This window comes from Alligator sinensis, unplaced genomic scaffold (assembly GCF_000455745.1).
Source record: "Alligator sinensis unplaced genomic scaffold, ASM45574v1 scaffold1651_1, whole genome shotgun sequence".
Classification (NCBI taxonomy): Eukaryota; Metazoa; Chordata; order Crocodylia; family Alligatoridae; genus Alligator; species Alligator sinensis.
The window spans coordinates 150,916-169,329 of record NW_005843334.1 but is presented as its reverse complement, the minus strand read 5'-3'; the positions used below and the strand labels follow the sequence as shown (position 1 = coordinate 169,329).

Here is an 18,414-nt window from a genome sequence, read left to right as displayed (position 1 = left end):
TCTCTTGGCTTCTGTGTCTCTGATTTAGTGTTTCTAGTTCATACATCATAAAATTTCCTGTTCATGGTCTGGTTATAACAAATGAGACTAGGATGTGAAAAAAAAAATAGAAGCATTGAGCTCTGATCTAGTACTTAGGGAAATATTCATAAAAGCATTAGAAAATACATATTTTCAGAATCTTACTATGACTTCTTGCATTAAAGAGTAAAGTAAGTATTTCTATGTGGCTTCCAAGTACAGCAAGACTTTGTTAGAAAAAGCTAGTGTAATATGAAGAACAGCACATCACAAATACACTGTAGCTTAGAACCTGGCTGTCACCCTGTACCTATGGGTTTTAGTAGATCTTTCAGGCCTGATTCCTCACTTCAGTGCACTGAGAGTTACATCAACAAGGCACTGGTGACCAGAGGGCTGATTCAGGCTTCTAGTTTTGGCAGTACCTTTCCTGAGACATTTTTCAACACTCTAAAAATCATTTAATTTGAGTAAATAACTGAGGTTTGGACAACAAATTCATGAAAACATTGACCCCAATCCCTTAAGCGACATCTGCCAATAACTGTCCTAAAAGGCCCAGGTACTGCTACTCCCAGTCCAAAGTCTATTTCTCTACACAAGTTGCTGAGAGATGTCACACCCTACCTCAGTCTCCATCTTGCAATGCTCATCAAATAACTAAACTGAGTTGGAATAGTTTTTCTTATTACTTTTATTGGTATCAAGGGGGCTTGCTATGGTCTGTCCTTAGTGAGAAAAGACTTAAGATGGAACTGAGCAGCTACTGAATACATTTGCAGATGACATCAAGCTGGGTGGGGGAGCAGACATTAAAGGCACATCCACACATGCAAGCACATGCACTTGCAGCACCTCAAATAGAAGCGGTGCAAATTTGACCTGGGGCTTTTTGCCTCAGCGCACATGCTCGGACATGCACTTTGTTGTGGAGCAAATTGTGCCACTTGGGGCAAACTAACCCTGCCTGGCTCCTCCTGGATCTGTACCCAGGGGGAGCTAGAGCCCGGGGCCAGCACCTGTCCTGTCCCCAGCAGTATAAAAAACTGCCCTGACCAGCAGTTCAGGGTTACTTGACCTCAGGAGCTTCTGGGGCCCAGGCAATTGGTACCTGGGGACACTAGCCCCTTGTGTCAGTTAGACTGCTGAAGCAGCATCCCAAATTCACTTTTTAAAATACCCTAAAACCCACATTCTTCCACAGTTAGAACAAAAAAGAGAGAGAAAGGGGGATTGATCAGATGGGCAATGTTTTATTGTTATATTTACAATGTTAAAGAAATCTGGAAGCCTATCAGTGTCTCTAGCATCATAATAAAAATTAATCCTAAATATCTATATGTTTTAATGTTTGCTTTGGGTTTCCTTATCACATGGTTGGTGTGTGATGGGAGGATGTGGGGTTTGCAAGATGGGGTGGGAAGGGGGTGGAGGGTTGTGGGTGGGTGTGGACCGATGTGGGGGATGTGAGTCACTGTGTGGGTAATGGGGGATGGCGGGGCATGGTGGCACTGGCGGCGGTGGGAGTGTGGTGGCAGTGGTAAGTGGGGAGCTCCCGCAGATGCCGCTAGTACTGCCGGTGAGTGTGGGGGCTGAGAGAGCCAGCACGGAGCTGGGAGAAGGAACGGGGTGGGGGGGACACGGGGATGGTTCCCTCCCTGCTCCTCCAGCCCCACAACCCCCTGCTTACCTGGCAAAGGCCAGGTCCAGCTCCCTGCAGCTTGCACCAGTGCCTGCCCGGCATGGGCAGGCAGTGTGCTTCAGAACTGGGGAAAGGGCCTATCATAGAGACGCTCTGGCACTGTGCCAGAGCATCTCTGGAGGACTGCACCTCCAGTTGCATCAGGACATGGTCTGGGACCGTGCTGTGACCTGTTTTTTTCCCCTGGGTTTTTGTTTGACCACTGGATATCCAGGGGTCTAATTTTCTCCCCACACTGCAAGTTTGCAGCATGGGGAACATTTTTTCATTCCTGCATGTGCCTCTTGCCCTGTCTCAAAGGGGTTTGAAATGCGGCAAGAGGCATATGTACGCTCATCTGGACACTCCCTAAGGGGACAGAGAAAACCCTTTTGAAATAAATAGGATGAAGATCAAAAAGGACATGTGCAAAGTACTACACTTAGGAAGAAACAATCAAATGCAGAAATACAAAATGGCTAACGGCTGCCTCATCTGCAGAAATGAAGAAAATGACAGGGTTATAGTGGATTGCATGTTGAATATGTCAACACTGCAGTATCAACAGGAATATCTTATGCAAGTCAAGGGAAGTGATTCTTCCCCTTTAATCTGTACTGGGGAGGCCTCGTTTGACATACTGCATCCAGTTTAGGGCACTTCTAGAAAGATGTTGAAAAATTGGAGAGTCTCGAGGAGAGCAATGAAAACAATTGGTGGCTAGAAAATGTAATATGGGAGGACAAGTTAAAAGAACTGGGGTTAGTTTATTTTGAATGAGAAGACTGCCCAGGGGATTTGATGATAATCTTCAAATACAAAATGGGTTGCATTGTAATGAAGAAAATGGTAATCAAACTGTTCTCAGTGTCGGAGAGGAACAGAACAAGTAATGATGGGCTTCAGTTGCAACAAAGTTAGTTGTAATTTAGATTCCCTTTTAGGAAGAATTAAAGAGCCTGTGGAAACTATATCATATGGTATTTTTAAGGGCAGGTTAGACAAACTTTTGTCTAGGATGGTTCAGATACTGGCTTGAACAGGGGGCTGGACTAAATTACACCCCATATTTTTTTTTTTAAATATATAAAATAATTATGTCAGGAGGCTTGTTCTTCTACTGGCGTGAAGCTGCAGGAAAAGTGCATTTCTGCACCTACAGCCCCAATAGTCTTAAAATTTGCTATGGTGAGCCCTTGGCCTCAATTAATGGGTCTGGTTTCTCACTGTAGGTGCATAAGGTCCTTTTGCAGGGTGGCCCAGTAATATCTGCAGGAGGTCCTTTGACAGTTTGGGGCCACAGATTTCAAAGATTAGGTTGAAGGTAGATGCCCAAAATTGGCCAGTGTTGAGCACTCCTATCATTGTTGTGAATGGAATCTTTCCCATATGTTAGCTGAAGCAAACTTCAGAACTGTCTTAATGATTTGTTTAAGAGACAGTTGGTCATCCACATGAACCTTACTGGCATTTGTTTTAAATTAAATAAGAATCTAAACATCCCCATCTCTGGAAAACTAATCTTTTTAGAGCAGGGATGGGCAAAATATGGCCCACAGGCTGGATTCAGCCCACCAGGCTATTTTATCTGGCCCGTGGGGCCCCTAAAATAATTATAAAATTAATATTTATCTGCTTCTGGCTGCATGAATGACACGTGCCCCCAGAGGCCAGTGGGGGCACGTGTGGTGGTGGCAACAGCAGGCGTGTGGTGGTGGCGAGCGGGGAGCTCTCACAGGTGGCCACACTGGTATCAGCGGTGGGGGGGTAGAGGGGTTGGTGAGCACCAACCAGCAGCTGGTGACCACCTGCAGATTTTGCCGATGGCAGACACTGTTGGCAGTCTTGGTGATGAGGGGGTGGGGGTTGTGAGTGGCAACTGCCCGCAGGCGCCGCTGGCACTGTCGACAGCGGCCAATAGCAGGGAGTGCACTGCCAATCTCAGGGGGTGCACGTGCACCCATGTGCACCCCCTATGCATTGCTAGTGCCTGGCTGCCTGTCAAAGATGACAGAAGCCAGCAGTAGGACCCAGGGGAAGCCAGCAGCAGGACCCAGTAGCCCAGCAGCAAGGCCGATCGGGCCCTGTCCCAGCCCAACCCCCATCCCGCAGTCTTGCTCCCCCACCAAAAGCCTATGCCTGGGACCCTGGGGCTGTTCCTGCCTCCCTCTGCTAGAGAGAGAAAGTCAGATAAGAATGAGTGGAAAGGAGGCAGGGCACAGGCCAGGCCTCGGCAAAGGGGCCAGTGCCCGTGATTGCAGGGGTGGAGCAACTAGGAGATGCTGGGGAGGGGGGAGGGGAAGTGGACTGTTGCCAGGCCTCCTGGCATGGCACAACTGCCCTGGCCCAGGGTAGAGGGTGTCACGAGCCTCCCCTTCTCTTCCCTCCAGCCCATGCTGAGGCCGGACTCACTCCAAGCCACTGTGCTCTGGCCGGGTCAGGATGGGGGCAGCTGGGGTCCCTCCGGCAGGTCTGAGGGGAGCAGGTTATGAGTGAGGGGCACTGGCAGGGCTGTGGGGGGTGAATCTGTGGCTTGGGAGTTAGGGGCAACAGAATGGGCAGGGGCAGGGCCCTGCCATATCACTGCCCCCCGACAGTCATATTCCCCCTGCCCTGCCCCCCCAAACACTCGATAGGTGCCCTCATTTTTGGAATTGAAAATATGGTAACCCTATTTATATGCCCCAATCCCTGCCCCCTTCCAGTCATGTGACCCTGTTCACTGCCCCCATGGTTCAGGTGCTGTTGATTTAGTCATTAGCAACCTGTTCTTTCTCAGTCCCTGGCTCGGGTCACATGGGCAGCTCTCACCTGCTGCCACTTTGCCCTCAGGATCTCTGCAACCTGATTCTGGCTATGCTTCCCCCTTTCTAGAAACAGCAGCAGGGGCTCCCTGTTTCAGTGGCAAAATCCAAATCTGAAAGAATTGGTTGCAGCTTTCTTACCAGATAGAGCTGGTGAAACTTGCTCCAAGGCACTGCCACAACCTGAACATCCAAGTGCAGCAAAGGAACCAAGGCCACAAATGAGTGACAGAGGGAGGCTGAACCCCAACATTGGTGGGTGCTCTTATCCCTCCTAAGTTATGAGGTCTGCCAGCCACTATCATTCCTTTCTTGTCTGGATTCAGCTACAGTTGGTTCCCTCTTATCCAATCCCCAGTTGCAGTTAGGAACCAGGTAAGAATGAAGACTGAAGGGCCCAATTCAGATGAGAAGAAGAAAGAGCTGAGTGACATGAGCATATTGAGAGCACCTCGTTCCAAATATCTTCTCATTCTCACTCAGAGACTTCCTACATACATTGAACAGGAGGGGCAACAAGATGGACTGGAACCTGAGGGGACCCCAAAGGAAAGGTCCCGAGAAGAGGATCTTAACCCTCTGGAAACTCCCTGTTAGGAAAGAATGGAATGAGTTAGGAGCTGTCCTGCGAATACTCACCAGGTCACATAAACTTATGATCAGCACCTCACAGCAAACTGTATTAAAGGCCTATGAAACATCTGATGAGATCAGCAGGAGTCATTTCCCCTGTCAATCTCCACAAGCACAGTGGAGATCACCCATGTCACATCACCCATTCACAGATTCACAGAAGTTTAGGGCTGGATCTCGTGTGATCATTGGGTCCAGCCCCCTGCTCTGGGCAGGAAAGATTGCTGGGGTCAAATATCCCCAGCAAGGTGTGCGTCCAGTCTCCTTTTGATGAGTAGGTGCTGGTACCACCCCTGCTGGGAGTCTTTTCCGGAGTCTGGTTATACGAATTGTGAAGAAGTTTTTCCTTATACCCAGTCTGATACCTTTATGACCATTGCTCCTGGTTTTCCCCTGGGACACTTTGGTGAATAGTTGTTCGCCTAGCCCCTGATGCTCACCCCTTACATATATTTGTAAGCTGCCACCAAATCCCCCTGAAGTCTTCTCTTTTCTAGGATCCCTACCTGTTAGCCTTTCAGTGACATCCCACCCACAAAAAGGAAGGTTGGAGACAGGGCTGGGGAGTCTGGGTCAAGAGACAGTTTCTTGAGTAAAGGCCAGACAATTGCATTATTAAGAATGTCTGTGATTCTTACTACAGCCCTGAATATACAAAACAGTTTGACTATGGTCACACACATTTAACTGATATTTTACTAGAGATGTATCTGGTTGTTCAGGTCCCTTAAGATACAATTAATGCACTTGTCTGTGAGTTGGGGGGATATGAGTAATTTACTCACACACTGTGGTAGGCTTTTTTCTTCTAGCTGAGGAAAGAGGTTCTTATATAGAATCTATTACTAATTATGGTCTTTATTAATTCTATTTAGGACCTGATGCTTAGTAATGGGAAACCAGAGCAGCAGAGTAAGTGACTTGCTCTTCTGCGCCCTTGAAGACCTCTCTGAGAAAGACTTCAAAGAATTTAAAGACAAATTGCTATATTCCAAATTTAAGGTGAAAGGTAATATTTCTCGAAGTCAGCTGGAGAATGCTGACAAGATAGACACTAAGAACCTCCTGATGAGATTTTATGGTGAAGACACTGCAGTCAGTGTGGCCATAGAAGCTTTAATTAAAATCAATCGCAGAGATACTGCTGCCAAACTCAGAGGAGAGAGAGAGAAAGGTAAGACACTTAAAATGATTGTAACACCAGGAACGTGTCCCATCTGCACATGTGCATTTGCAACCGTCTGATAGCTCAAATGAAAAACTTTAAATCTTATCAGGATGCCAGATTCCCTGAACTATTGCACTCAGTTTTTCTCTGCAACTGCTGTAAAGGGAACAGAGACAACCTGTTAGACTCCAGCTGAAGCTATTCCCAGCCTGAAGGAATTTCCAGTGGTAGTGAGTCAATGTCATAGTCCACAGGGCATGTGATAGGTAGAGAGAGGGAGAAAGGAGTACCTGGACTATGTCCCCACCTGGTGGACTGTCCATAGGGACCATTGGCAGGAAACAAAGGAAAGAAGGGACCCCCACTGCTCTTACCTGTGCCAATAGAGAATCTAGGGTCTGTAAACAGAAATTAATTGCAACAGAGTATATTGCCTGTTACATTATCACCAGACAGCTGAAAACCGCTGTGCTGCCTTTCTGGGACCCCAGACCCAAGATTTCCTTTGAGGCTCTATTGTTATCGAAAGAACAAAATCAATGAAGCACACAACCATATAGCCAACCACCCTGAGGGGCCCTGGGCTGCTTTTCATCATCCCATAAGAGTGCAAGACCAAGTGATAGTGGAGAGTCACTCTTTATCAGAGTAGTATTAGACTCATTGTACTCTGATGGAGCTGGATGCAACCCTGTTACATTCATTCCTGTTCCTTTCACCTCTTCCCTACAATGGACATCAGCTGGTTTGCTCCTGCCATGGGCTCTGGGATGGAGCCCCTGGCCATGGAGCTCTCAGGAGATGATCTTAGATTCACTTCCCTTTCAAAGACTGCCAAGTTCTTGAGTTTAGCCACCTGCAAGCCATAGTACAGGGGGCATATATTTAGTTCAGACTGTCAGCTCATTCAGGCAGGGACAGACTTTGTCATGTGAGTATGTACATAGGACCAAGGGCAGTTCAGTCTCGTCACAGACTGGAGCCTATAGACCAGTGATTCTCAACCATGGTGCCAGGGCACCCTGGGGTGCCATCAGATCTTCTGAAGGGTACTGTGAGGGGTGAAGAGATAAGTTAAGTGTTAGGAGGTAAGCAGCTAAACTAAGCAGACAAGCGGAGGCTCAGGCTTGTCCTTGCCTGGATGATCCCCCACTGCCAGTCCCCTCTGCCTGGAAGAAAGCAATATCATCTATACATTAGTTTTTGAAATTGGGTACCACTCAATTCACAATAGTTTTGGAAGGATGCCTCGAGTCCAAGAAGTTTGAAAACCACTGCCATACAACCTACCAAAACACCAGCAATAACAGGTGATGGCAGTCACATTTGGTTCTTGGCTCTGGGGGAGGATATTTCATTCCCCCAATTTAGGTATTAACAGATGTTTGCCAATAAAAGTAGCTGGTTAAAACCTTGTCAATGACTTAAAGTGCAATATATTTAAATAAGAAAGAATGTGTATATAATACGTGTTGCCCAATTAAGTATAGCATGGGGTAAGGTAAGCAGATTGTCAGAGATGTGACCAGGATGGGGCTAGTTGGGACTCAGTACTAAAGGCCAGGGCCTCTGGTCTGGGGCCCAGGGGTCCAAGAGCCAGAAGTCCTAGGCACTAGGTAAGGATTCAAGCAGGGACCAGAGTAGGGAACAGGGAGCCAGGTAGGTGGTGGGAACCAGATTTGGGAACCACAATCCTGACTCAGAAATTAGTAGTAAGGAATCAAGAGCCAGACTAGAAAGCTAGGAGCAAAGGGTCAGAAGCATTGGGGCTAGACAGAGGGGAGATTTGTCTTGTTGAGAAGACCCCAGAGCGCTGCAAGGGCTGCTGCTTATATGTGAGCAACCACACCCATGCACTAAACATTGTCACCAACTAGGGACACTCAAGTAGCTCTGAATCTGGCAGGACAAAGGGTTCAGTCTGGGTCTCCCGAATCCCAAGTGCATGCCTTGAACAATGGGGTATGGTCTCTTTTAGAGCATCCCTGTTGCTCTGGTTTTAATTAAAACCTTTGCCTGGGTCTGAGAGCTCATTCCTACCATAACTGGTACATCCATCCCAGCTGAAAGTTTCAGCTTCAACAAATCAACATTCTGCAACAAAAAACCATGTTGAAAATTCCTGATCTGCTCTGTTCTTCATTGATTGCTTCTTTTAAACTTGAGATACAGTTGCAGGAGGCAATCCTCAAGTGGCTTTTCAAGCAACATAAATGCACTATGGATTCTAACAATGTTGTTTCAATGTGATTTTCCTTTCAGATCTTGGCCTGAATAAAATATCATTGGACCTGACAGAAAATGGTATGTGATACCCACATAGGAAATTACTTAGGTCATAGAATCATAGAAAAGTAGGGTTAGAGGTCATCTAGTCCAATCCCTGCCTGTGGCAGGATCATCTCTATCCAAACCATCCTATACAAGTCCTTGTTTAACCTATTCCTGAACTATACAGTTAACCCTGTTGCACCACTACAAGGAATATCTCCCAGAGACACCAAAAGCACCCTAACCTGCCATAGGTAAGGCAGAGCGACAAGGGCTATCAGTGTTCTGCTTCTGTAAGGGATGTTAAAATGCACTTAAGATGTAAAGATTAAAGATGTAATGGTGCAAATTGGAATAACACTCAAGGTGAAGGGCCTTCCTTGCAGTGTGAGGGGCAGCGATTGACACCAATCTCTTGGAAACATGCTTGTCCTGCTTTTGGTGGTGCTATTATTCCATGTCCTTTACAACAAGACAAACTCAAAAGAAGCAGAGGGACTAGACTATAAAAGAAAGGAAATGCAGCTGTTATATTTGGTGCTGATTGTTTCTTCCAGCCTTACCTCTAGAGAGTCACAGGTGTTAAACACTTCACCCTTCTTCACATCATCTAGTACATTATCTTTCCCTCACCATTCAACAACAGGCCTAATTTTCCCTTGATTTTCCTCCTACCTTAGAAGTATACTTAAAAGAAAAAGGAGAGAGAGAGAGAAATGAACAGACCACCCTGCCAAGGGGTTGAGTTGGACCAGGATTTCTCAGTACAGCTTATGGAGGCAGTTGGGTCTAGGGATGTCCTTGTCATGGGGGACCTAAACTACCCAGATATCTGCTGGGAGGAGCAGTCAGCCAGGTCTGACCGTTCGCGTAGGTTCCTAGCTGAAATACAAGACCTCCACCTTATCCAGGAGGTGCACAGCCCCACTAGGGGAGATGCCTTGCTGGACCTGGTCTTGGCCACTGGGGATAACCTGGTGAGGGCACTGCAAGTCCTTGACCACCTGGGTGACAGTGATCATCGCCTGCTGGAATTCACCATACCAAGACTAAATCCCCTGACTTCAGAAGGGCCAACTTCAATGAATTTAGGAGATTAGTGGGGGAGGCACTGAGGGCCCAAAAGGTAGAGGATATGGGAATCCATGAGGGATGGTCGTACCTTAAGGAGACGATCCTCCAGGCTCAGAGTGTGACAGTTCCTGAAAGAAAGAAGGTGGGTAAGAGTGCTCTGAAACCCCCATGGCTCAGCAGAGGCATTTGAGAATGCCTGAGGGCCAAAAGGGAGGCATACACCCACTGGAAGAGAGAGGCTATCACCAAGGAGGAGTACTCCTCCTTGGCCCGTGAGTGTAGGAGGGCCATTAGGAAGGCCAAGGCAGGGGTGGAGCTCAGGCTAGCAACCAGGATTAAGGACAACAAAAAGTCCTTCTTCAAATACATTGGGAATAAGAAGCGGGCACTGGGTAATGTAGGGCCCATGTTAAACTCAAATGGTAATCTTGTGGCTACGCCAGACAAGAAAGCCAAAATTTTTAACAAGTTCTTTGCCTCTGTTTTCTTGGACAGGGAACAGGACAGCTCTCCCACCACAGGTAAGGGCAATCTTGAGGAGAGCGCTGCCAGGCCTCGGGTCTGCGCAGAAGTAGTTAGGGATCTTCTGAAAGGGCTGGATGTTTTTAAATCTGCGGGCCCTGATGCCCTTCACCCTTGGGTGTTGAGGGAGCTGGCAGGGGTCATTGCTGTGCCCTTGGCCCGGCTGTACGAGCGATTGTGGTCCACGGGTCAGGTGCCTGGAGATTGGAAACTAGCTAATGTGGACCCCATCTATAAAAAAAGGAGAAAGGAGGACCCGGGAAACTATAGGCCCATAAGCCTCACATCGGTCTTGGGGAAAATCCTTGAAAAAATTATCAAGGAGCACATCTGTGTGGGGCCTGCAAAGGAGATCATGCCCAGGGGAAATCAACATGGGTTCATCAAAGGCAGGTCCTGCCAGACCAACCTGATGGCCTTTTATGACCAGGTAACTAAATCCCTGGATGATGGTGTCGCCATGGACGTAGTCTTTCTGGACTTTAAGAAGGCCTTTGACACTGTTTCTCACCCCATTCTCATTAATAAACTGAGTGACTGCGGCATTGCTGCCTACACAGCTGGATGGGTCAAAAATTGGCTGATGGGGCACACCCAGAGAGTGGTGGTGGACAGGTCATACTTGACCTGGCAGGATGTGAACAGTGGGGTCCCCCAGGACTCAGTCCTGGGGCCTACACTGTTCAACATCTTCATCAGAGACTTCGACGAGGGGGTGGAAAACACGTGTCTAAGTTTGCTGATGACACAAAGATGTGGGGAGAGGTAGGCACGCTTGAAGGGAGAGAGAGACTGCAATTAGACTTAGACTACAGAAGCGGGCGGATGGTAATAGGATGGGCTTCAATGTGGATAAGTGCAGGGTGCTGCACCTGGGGAGAAGGAACCCACAGCATACATACAAGCTGAGGAGCTCCCCCCTTGTGAGCACAGAGGCGGAAAGGGATCTTGGAGTCATTATTGACTCCAAGATGAACATGAGCTGCCAATGCCAGACCGCAGCCAGCAAAGCCAACCGCACCTTGTCGTGCATCCAAAGATGCATCTCAAGCCGGTACAGAGAGGTGATGCTCCCCCTCTACACGACATTGGTCTGGCCCCAACTGGAGTACTGCATCCAGTTCTGGGCACTGCACTTTAAGAAGGATGTGGCCTGCCTTGAGAGGGTTCAAAGGAGGACCACCTGCTTGGTTGGAGGGCAACAGGGTAGGCCCTATGAAGAGAGACTGAGGGACCTGAACCTGTTCAGCTTCAGCAAGCAGAGGCTGAGGCGGGATTTGGTGGCTGCCTACAAACTCATTAGGGGAGATCAGCAGCAAATAGGAAGAGTCCTATTCCCCCCAGCACCACCTGGGGTGATGAGGAACAATGGCCAGAAGCTGCTGGAGAATACGTTCAGGTTAGAGATTAGGAGGCGCTATTTCACTGTCAGGGAAGTGGTCCTCACTCCTACTTGGGTAAATTCAAAAAGAGGTTGGATGAACACCTGTCTGGGGTTGTATGATCCCAGCATGTGCTCCAACCAGTGGCGGGGGGTTAGACTAGATGGTCTATTCAGGTCCCTTCTGACCCCTAACTACTATGAAACTATGAAACTATATGACATTTGGTGAAACGGATTCTCACTAAAGAGATCGGGAAAGCTGATTATTGCAATAAATAAATAAAATTAAAAAAATAAAAAAAAATCACAGGAATGAGTGAACATTAAATGTCATATGGCTTTCTTCCCTACTTCTGTTCTATTATTAGATAGCAATGTTGTGTGGTTACAACTAGATGATCTGTTGAATCCAAGAAATGGCTGCATTTTGGTGATGGGTGAAGCCATTCAAATTGTCTATGCTCACATGAGTAATTTCAATAAGGGCTACAGAACTAGGCATATTCATAAACAGGGATCTTGGTTTTCTCTGATTTAAAAAAATCCCTAAATATCAGTTAAAAAAAAGTAACCCCAAATCCACATTGTCCTGTGATTTAAATGAAACACCACTAATATCTATCTAGCTATCTATCTAGCTATCTAGGTATCTATAGATAGTGATGTTTCATTTTAATCATGGAAAAATGTGGATTTGGGGTTACTTTCTTTTAACTGAAAATTGGGGAGTTTTTTTTAAATCAGGGAAAACCAGGCTCCCTGTTGATAAATAGCTTGGGATTCTTTATAATGAGAGGGATAAGACAAATGTCACTTTATAGTTTTTCTTGAAGCGATTACAGATATTTTCAGATTTTTCAGACTGTTATGCTTCATTGTTTCTAATACTTTGTGTTACTGGCTTAGATTACAGAGTGAAGTATAGAGAATATATATTCAAAGAGTACCAATACATAATAGACAGGAATGCTCGTCTTGGTGAGACTGTGACTCTAAACAGCAGGTACACAAAACTGATTATGGTTAATGAACATCGTCGTGAAAAGGAAAGAGAGCATGAAATCATGGCCATGGGACAGAGACATGCAGAAATCATGAAGAAACAAGCAATTTCTTCAATTACAATAGACAATCTTTTTAACCCCAATAAAAATGGGCAAGTTCCAGAAACTGTTGTGCTGGTGGGAGCTGCAGGAATTGGAAAGACAGTGACAGCAAGAAAGATCATGCTGGACTGGGCAGCTGGAAAGCTCTACCAGGAAAATTTTGATTATGTTTCCTACATAAATTGTAGGGAATTGAACCTTCTTACCAATGACAAAAGTGTGGCAGATATAATTCTGAAAAACTATCCAACTAATAATGCACCAATTGAACACATTTTCATGCATCCAGAAAAGCTCCTCTTCATAATTGATGGTTTTGATGAACTGAGGTTTAATTTGGATCAGCCTGAAAGTGATCTGTGCTCTGACCCCTGGGAGAAGAATGCAGTGGAAGTCGTACTGGGCAGTTTATTTAGAAGAACAGTTCTCCGTGAATGCTACTTGATAATCACTACCAGACCAATTGCTCTGGAGAAGCTCAGACAGCATGTGAAATGTGCTTATTATGCAGAAATCCTGGGATATTCTGAAGAGGACAGGGAGGAGTATTTCTACAAGTTCTTTGGAAATGACAGGCAAGCCTTGCGTGCCTTCAACTTTATCAGTGAAAATGAAGTTCTCTTCACCATGTGCTTTGTCCCCATCATGTGTTGGATCATCTGCACGGTTCTGAAACAACAAATGGAAAGGGGTGAAGATCTTGTACAGACCTCAAAGACAGTCACTGGAGTGTATATCCTGTTCCTCTTCTGCTTAAAAGACTCTTCTAGCAGTAATTTAAAGCTGCAGATGCAAACCCAGATGAGGAGACTTTGTTCTCTGGCTGTGGATGGGATCTGGGAGCAGAAGATACTCTTTGAGGAAAAAGATATTAAGAAGCATGGCTTAGACCAGGCAGACTTTCTCCCCCTCTTTCTGAATGAGAACATTTTTCAAAGAGACATTGGCAGTGTGAGTGCCTACAGCTTCATTCATTTAAGTTTCCAAGAGTTTTTTGCAGCTTTGTTTTATGTTCTGGAAGAGGATGAGGATACAAGGAAGGATTCAGTGACTCCCAAAAGAGAGGTGAATACTCTTCTAGCATACTATGGAAAGTCTAGGCATTATTTGATGCTAACTGTGCGATTTTTGTTTGGTCTCTTAAATGAGAACAGAAGGAAAGACATAGAGGAAAAACTTGGCTGTAAAATGTTACCAAATCTGAAGACAGACATAGGAACTTGGATTAGCTCATTTTATCCATCAGCAAATAACCAAATTGAAGATCTTGAGGCATTGTACTGTTTGTATGAGAGCCAAGAAGAGCAACTTGTGAAAAATGCATTGATGCATTTCACTAAATTAGAATTACGGGGGAAGCTACTGACCCCAATGGATCAACTGGTTCTTTCTTTCTGTGTAAAATCTTGCCCCCAAATGAAGTCACTTCTTATATGTCACTGCGGATTTAGATTTGAAAGCCATGAGGAAAAAGAATTCCAAGGGCCATCAAAGCAGTTGTGCCAGTGAGTATTATCTAAACCCAGAACTCTATGGATTTTCTACAAAAGATAAAACACTTTTGCTCTCTATTGATTAATAATGCATGGCTGGTTAACCTAGCACAGTACAAATTGACTTTTCCTTCAGGTGAATGATAGAGCTGTTGAGGTGTCTTTGGATTACACAGGGCACATCTACACAAGATGTTTACTGCGCAGTAGACTAATTTACTGCTCAGTAAAGCGTCACTATCTGCATGTGCACAGCTATTAGGCTGGTACAGACTAGTTTACTCTGGCATAGGATAATCCTGTCAAGCACAGGTGCTATTTGATGGCAAAGTAAGTTAGTACAATTAAATGAACATGCAGATGATGATGCCCGGATTAGTTTACTGCGGTGCAAATTGAGCGGGAGTATATTCAGTAACATTAATTGCATGTGTAGACATGGCTACAACGGGGGTGGAGGCAGGTGGAGGGGGGCAGAATGTGAATTTCCTTTTTTCTGTTCACAATTATTTGTTCTTCTGTCCTATGTCCTAACATTTAAAGCCATAGTGGGATCTGATCTCTGATACCAACAATCACATCTCCTACCATGACATGTGTGTGGCAGGATGTGTAATTTTGATGACTGTATCCCCAGAAATGCTAAAACAATTACAGACCAGCACAGGAGGTTATTAGCATCAGAGACATTAGCATCTGTAGAGTGCATAGATTTTTGTTTCACTATTCAGGGGAAGAGAGGTTGAAACATCACATGTATTCCACTTAGTAGGAATTATTGTATTGACAAGGTACAGTTAAAATAACTCTGCTTTAGTACCAGACATGGTTTTATGGTTTGATATTTCAGCATAGCCTGATCTATAATATAGGGTTACATCATCCAAGATAGTATTTGTTGTTTGGGAAATAGAATTAAAAGCTATCTGTGGAGAAAGAAAAAAAATAATTTGTATTTTTGGTTTCTAGGGAACAAGGGACTCAGTCCCCTATTTACCTGCTCTGTCAAGCACTGAAGGAGCTAAACTGCAAATTAGAGACGCTAAAGTAAGAAACTTTTCCCCTTTTAACAAAGTTCCTTTGTTGTAGGGATGGTGGGCTGCATTTTCCAGGCCTGACAGTCATTCAGAGGTGGGAGCTGATGGGCTAAAAGAGGCAGAGCCAGGAGATGGGAGCACAAGAACAAGTGCCAGAAGCCTGGAAGGGAAGGATCACCTAGCTTTCTGGGAAGATGGCTCCTGCTACTCCCTTCCTGTAGCCACTGGTTTGCTCTACTTGGGTCTCACTACTTTGTGATGTACTCAGTGGGAACGTCTACATGTGACACTATGCTGCCACAGCAATGCACTATGGCAATGTAGCTTGTCCCGTAGGTAGCATAGCATTGGTGGGCACAAGCCATGACACAGATACTACATCGCCATCATGACAAACACCTCGTTACAGCATGTTGCTATGGTGATGTAGCTGCTAAAAATAACCATGCACCACCAAGGTGGCACAGTAACAGCTTTTACTGCACCATCATTTAGTACTTCCAAAAGCAAGTACTAAATGACAGTGCAGTAATAACTGTGCCATGGGGGATATGCATAGATGTGCCCAGTGTACAGCCAACTTGACTAGTGGACAGTTGTCTATTCATATGGAGTTGTGGTTAGCCAGTGAAAAGGACTCTTCCACTCTTTATAACTTAGATAATAGTAGCAGGGATTTAGGGATCAAAATGCCTGGCCCATTCTCTGCTCATGGTCATGGGAGAAGCACAAACATTGGGACTTAAGCAGGAAATCTGACCTCAAACTGACTTTTCATTGGCCCAGGGGTGAATCTCAGAACAGGTTTTAGCTGAGACTCCTGGCTCTTTCTCAAGACTGACCAGTCACAAAAAGGGGCTATTAGGTGAGGATTGCCATAAGACCAAGCCCCGTTCACACCATGATTACAGTTCTTGGTGTTTCTCTCTTCCACAGGTTGTGGAGTTGCAATCTTACAAGTTCTTGCTTTGAGGATCTCACTTCTGTTCTCAGAAAAAATGACAGCCTGAGAGAGTTGGACTTAGGTGACAATGTTCCAGGAGATTATGGAGTGCAGGTGCTTTGTGAAGGAGTGAAACAATCAAAATTGGAAAGACTGGGGTAGGGAGTATTTGGCTTCACTGTGGATTTCCAAAACCCTTTATGTTAAGTGCTTGACACAGTTATGTAGCTGGTCCTTGATGTCTGTTTACTGCAGCAAACTGGAGGCACAGAGTTGAGTGTTTCTCCAGTTCACGTGTCAAAGTCTCACTATACGCATCAGACTGCCCTGCTTGGAAGTGGAAATTTTGTGTTGAGCTGAGACCACCAGCAGGCCCAGATTATTCACAGCTTCATTTTTCCTCTTTGCCCCATTGACCTTCCCTAAAGGTCTGTGTCCTTCTTTGCCGTGGTCAGCAATCCAATAAACACCCCTCTCCTACTTTATAATTTAAGGAAAATGCTCCGTGTATGGAGGAATTCCCACCCCAGTGCTGGTTTCTAACTAGACACAGGAAATGATTGGGGAGAGGGTCTAGGATGGAAATGGTGGCCCATTCTGAATGCTCAGAGAAGAGCTGGTGGGTGGGACTGACTGTCAGAGTAACTGTGACAAGCTCCATTCACACCATGATTGTTCCTGTCTACCTTTCACTCCCCCGCAGCTTGTGGAGTTGCCGTCTCACAGGGGCTTGCTGTGGGGATCTCTTTGCTGTGCTCAGCACCAAGCAGAGCCTGACAGAGCTGGAGCTGGGTCACAATGATGTGGGGGACTCTGGAGTGCAGTGGCTGTGCGAGGGACTGAAACATCCGAACTGCAAGTTACAGAGACTGCGGCAAGTAACGTTTGACCTCCTCTATCTGTTAATCTGTCTTCTTCTAAGTGAAGTACTTAGTGCTGTGTGTTTCCAGTGCCTGATGTGCACTCTCTAAAGTAAAAAGGAGATGTTCGATGTCTTGTGTAGATGTGGCCACTGTCTATGGCATGGCTTCTAGCTATTCTTGATACAGTAGGTGCAGGGAAATGGGCTGGGACAGGGCTGGCTGTCACACTGTTTGTGCTGAGTCCTGTTCATGATGTGATTGCTCTTCTCCACATTTTTCTCTTCTGAAGGTTGTGGTGGTGCAAATTCACAGGCACTTGCTGTGGGGATCTGGCAGCTGTTCTCAGGAGCAACCAAAGCCTGGCAGAGCTGGAGCTGGGTGGTAATGAACATCTGGGAGATGCTGGAGTGCAGCAGCTGTGTGAGGGCCTGAAGCATCCAAACTGCAAGTTGCAGAAACTGGGGTCAGTAAGGTTTCCTTTCTAGGTAGATTTACCAGAGGCCTCTATAAAGTATTCATCAGGGCTGTGTGGCCACTGCTAAATGCCTGCTCCCTGAAGTGAAATGGAGAAGCTGAGGGTTATGTGTCCGAAAAACCCCCATGCCAATGGCTCACACCATACACCCAGCTTATTCTTCTCAGCCATAACCAGAAAAGGGGGAGCACAAAGCAAGAAAGAAGGGTGGCTCAGCAGTGAATTTTCTTTGTGAAGAGATCTGAGGCCAGCCTTTCCTCAGGGAACTACTGGTCTCCAGGGAAACCTCATGGTGGTTTCCTTTTCTCCCATTTAACATAGTTTGCTTGTATCTGGGAGTCCTCTATGGAATCTCACTAAAAATATAGTCTAGAGCAGGGGCGGGCAATTATTTTGGCTGGTGGTCCACTTAACAAGTTTTGGTGAGCTATCAAGGGCTGCATGGGTAACCCCACCCCTTGACAGTTGCCTTACACCCTGGTCACCACCTTCAGACCGGAAGTCCCTAACCCCTGACCTTTGGCACCAGAAGTGCCTCCCCTTGTCCCCCAGAAATACTTCTTTTGGGAGGGTAGGGTTGACATCTTGGAACCAGAAAAAACCCCCAAATCATACACTAAAAGTTGAACACATACTATAACGTATTTTTCTTTTATTGCAAAAAATATTGTGGTCATGATTTTGTATTTGCATACTGTATACAAAGATGATTGCATAATAACTCCAAAATAAAATCTTAATCTTGTAAATTGTGTGTGTGTGTGTGGTTGGGAGTGTGGGGGTGTGTGTGGTGGGATATAGGTGTGTGTGTGTGTGTGTATGATGGGGTGTGGGGGGTATATGTAGGGGGCAATAGGATATGTTGGGGGGTATATATGTGGGGGGGGAGTTGTGGGAGCAGGGGGTGGGTGTGTGACTGTTGTGGGGCATGAGAGATCC

At 45.9% G+C, this 18,414-nt stretch overlaps 1 protein-coding gene across 1 annotated transcript in view; it reads left to right on the top strand.

Annotated features, from left to right (window-relative positions):
• LOC102383266 (NACHT, LRR and PYD domains-containing protein 3-like) overlaps positions 1-18,414 on the top strand; it is a 25,457-nt gene that overhangs the window by 500 nt on the left and 6,543 nt on the right. Inside the window, exons 2-8 of the mRNA XM_025194888.1 lie at positions 6,015-6,313; positions 8,570-8,611; positions 12,465-14,169; positions 15,127-15,204; positions 16,131-16,295; positions 16,841-17,011; positions 17,290-17,463. Coding sequence (XP_025050673.1) covers positions 6,031-6,313; positions 8,570-8,611; positions 12,465-14,169; positions 15,127-15,204; positions 16,131-16,295; positions 16,841-17,011; positions 17,290-17,463 — 2,618 coding nt within the window. The 5' untranslated portion in view covers positions 6,015-6,030. The remainder of the gene's footprint in view (positions 1-6,014; positions 6,314-8,569; positions 8,612-12,464; positions 14,170-15,126; positions 15,205-16,130; positions 16,296-16,840; positions 17,012-17,289; positions 17,464-18,414) is intronic.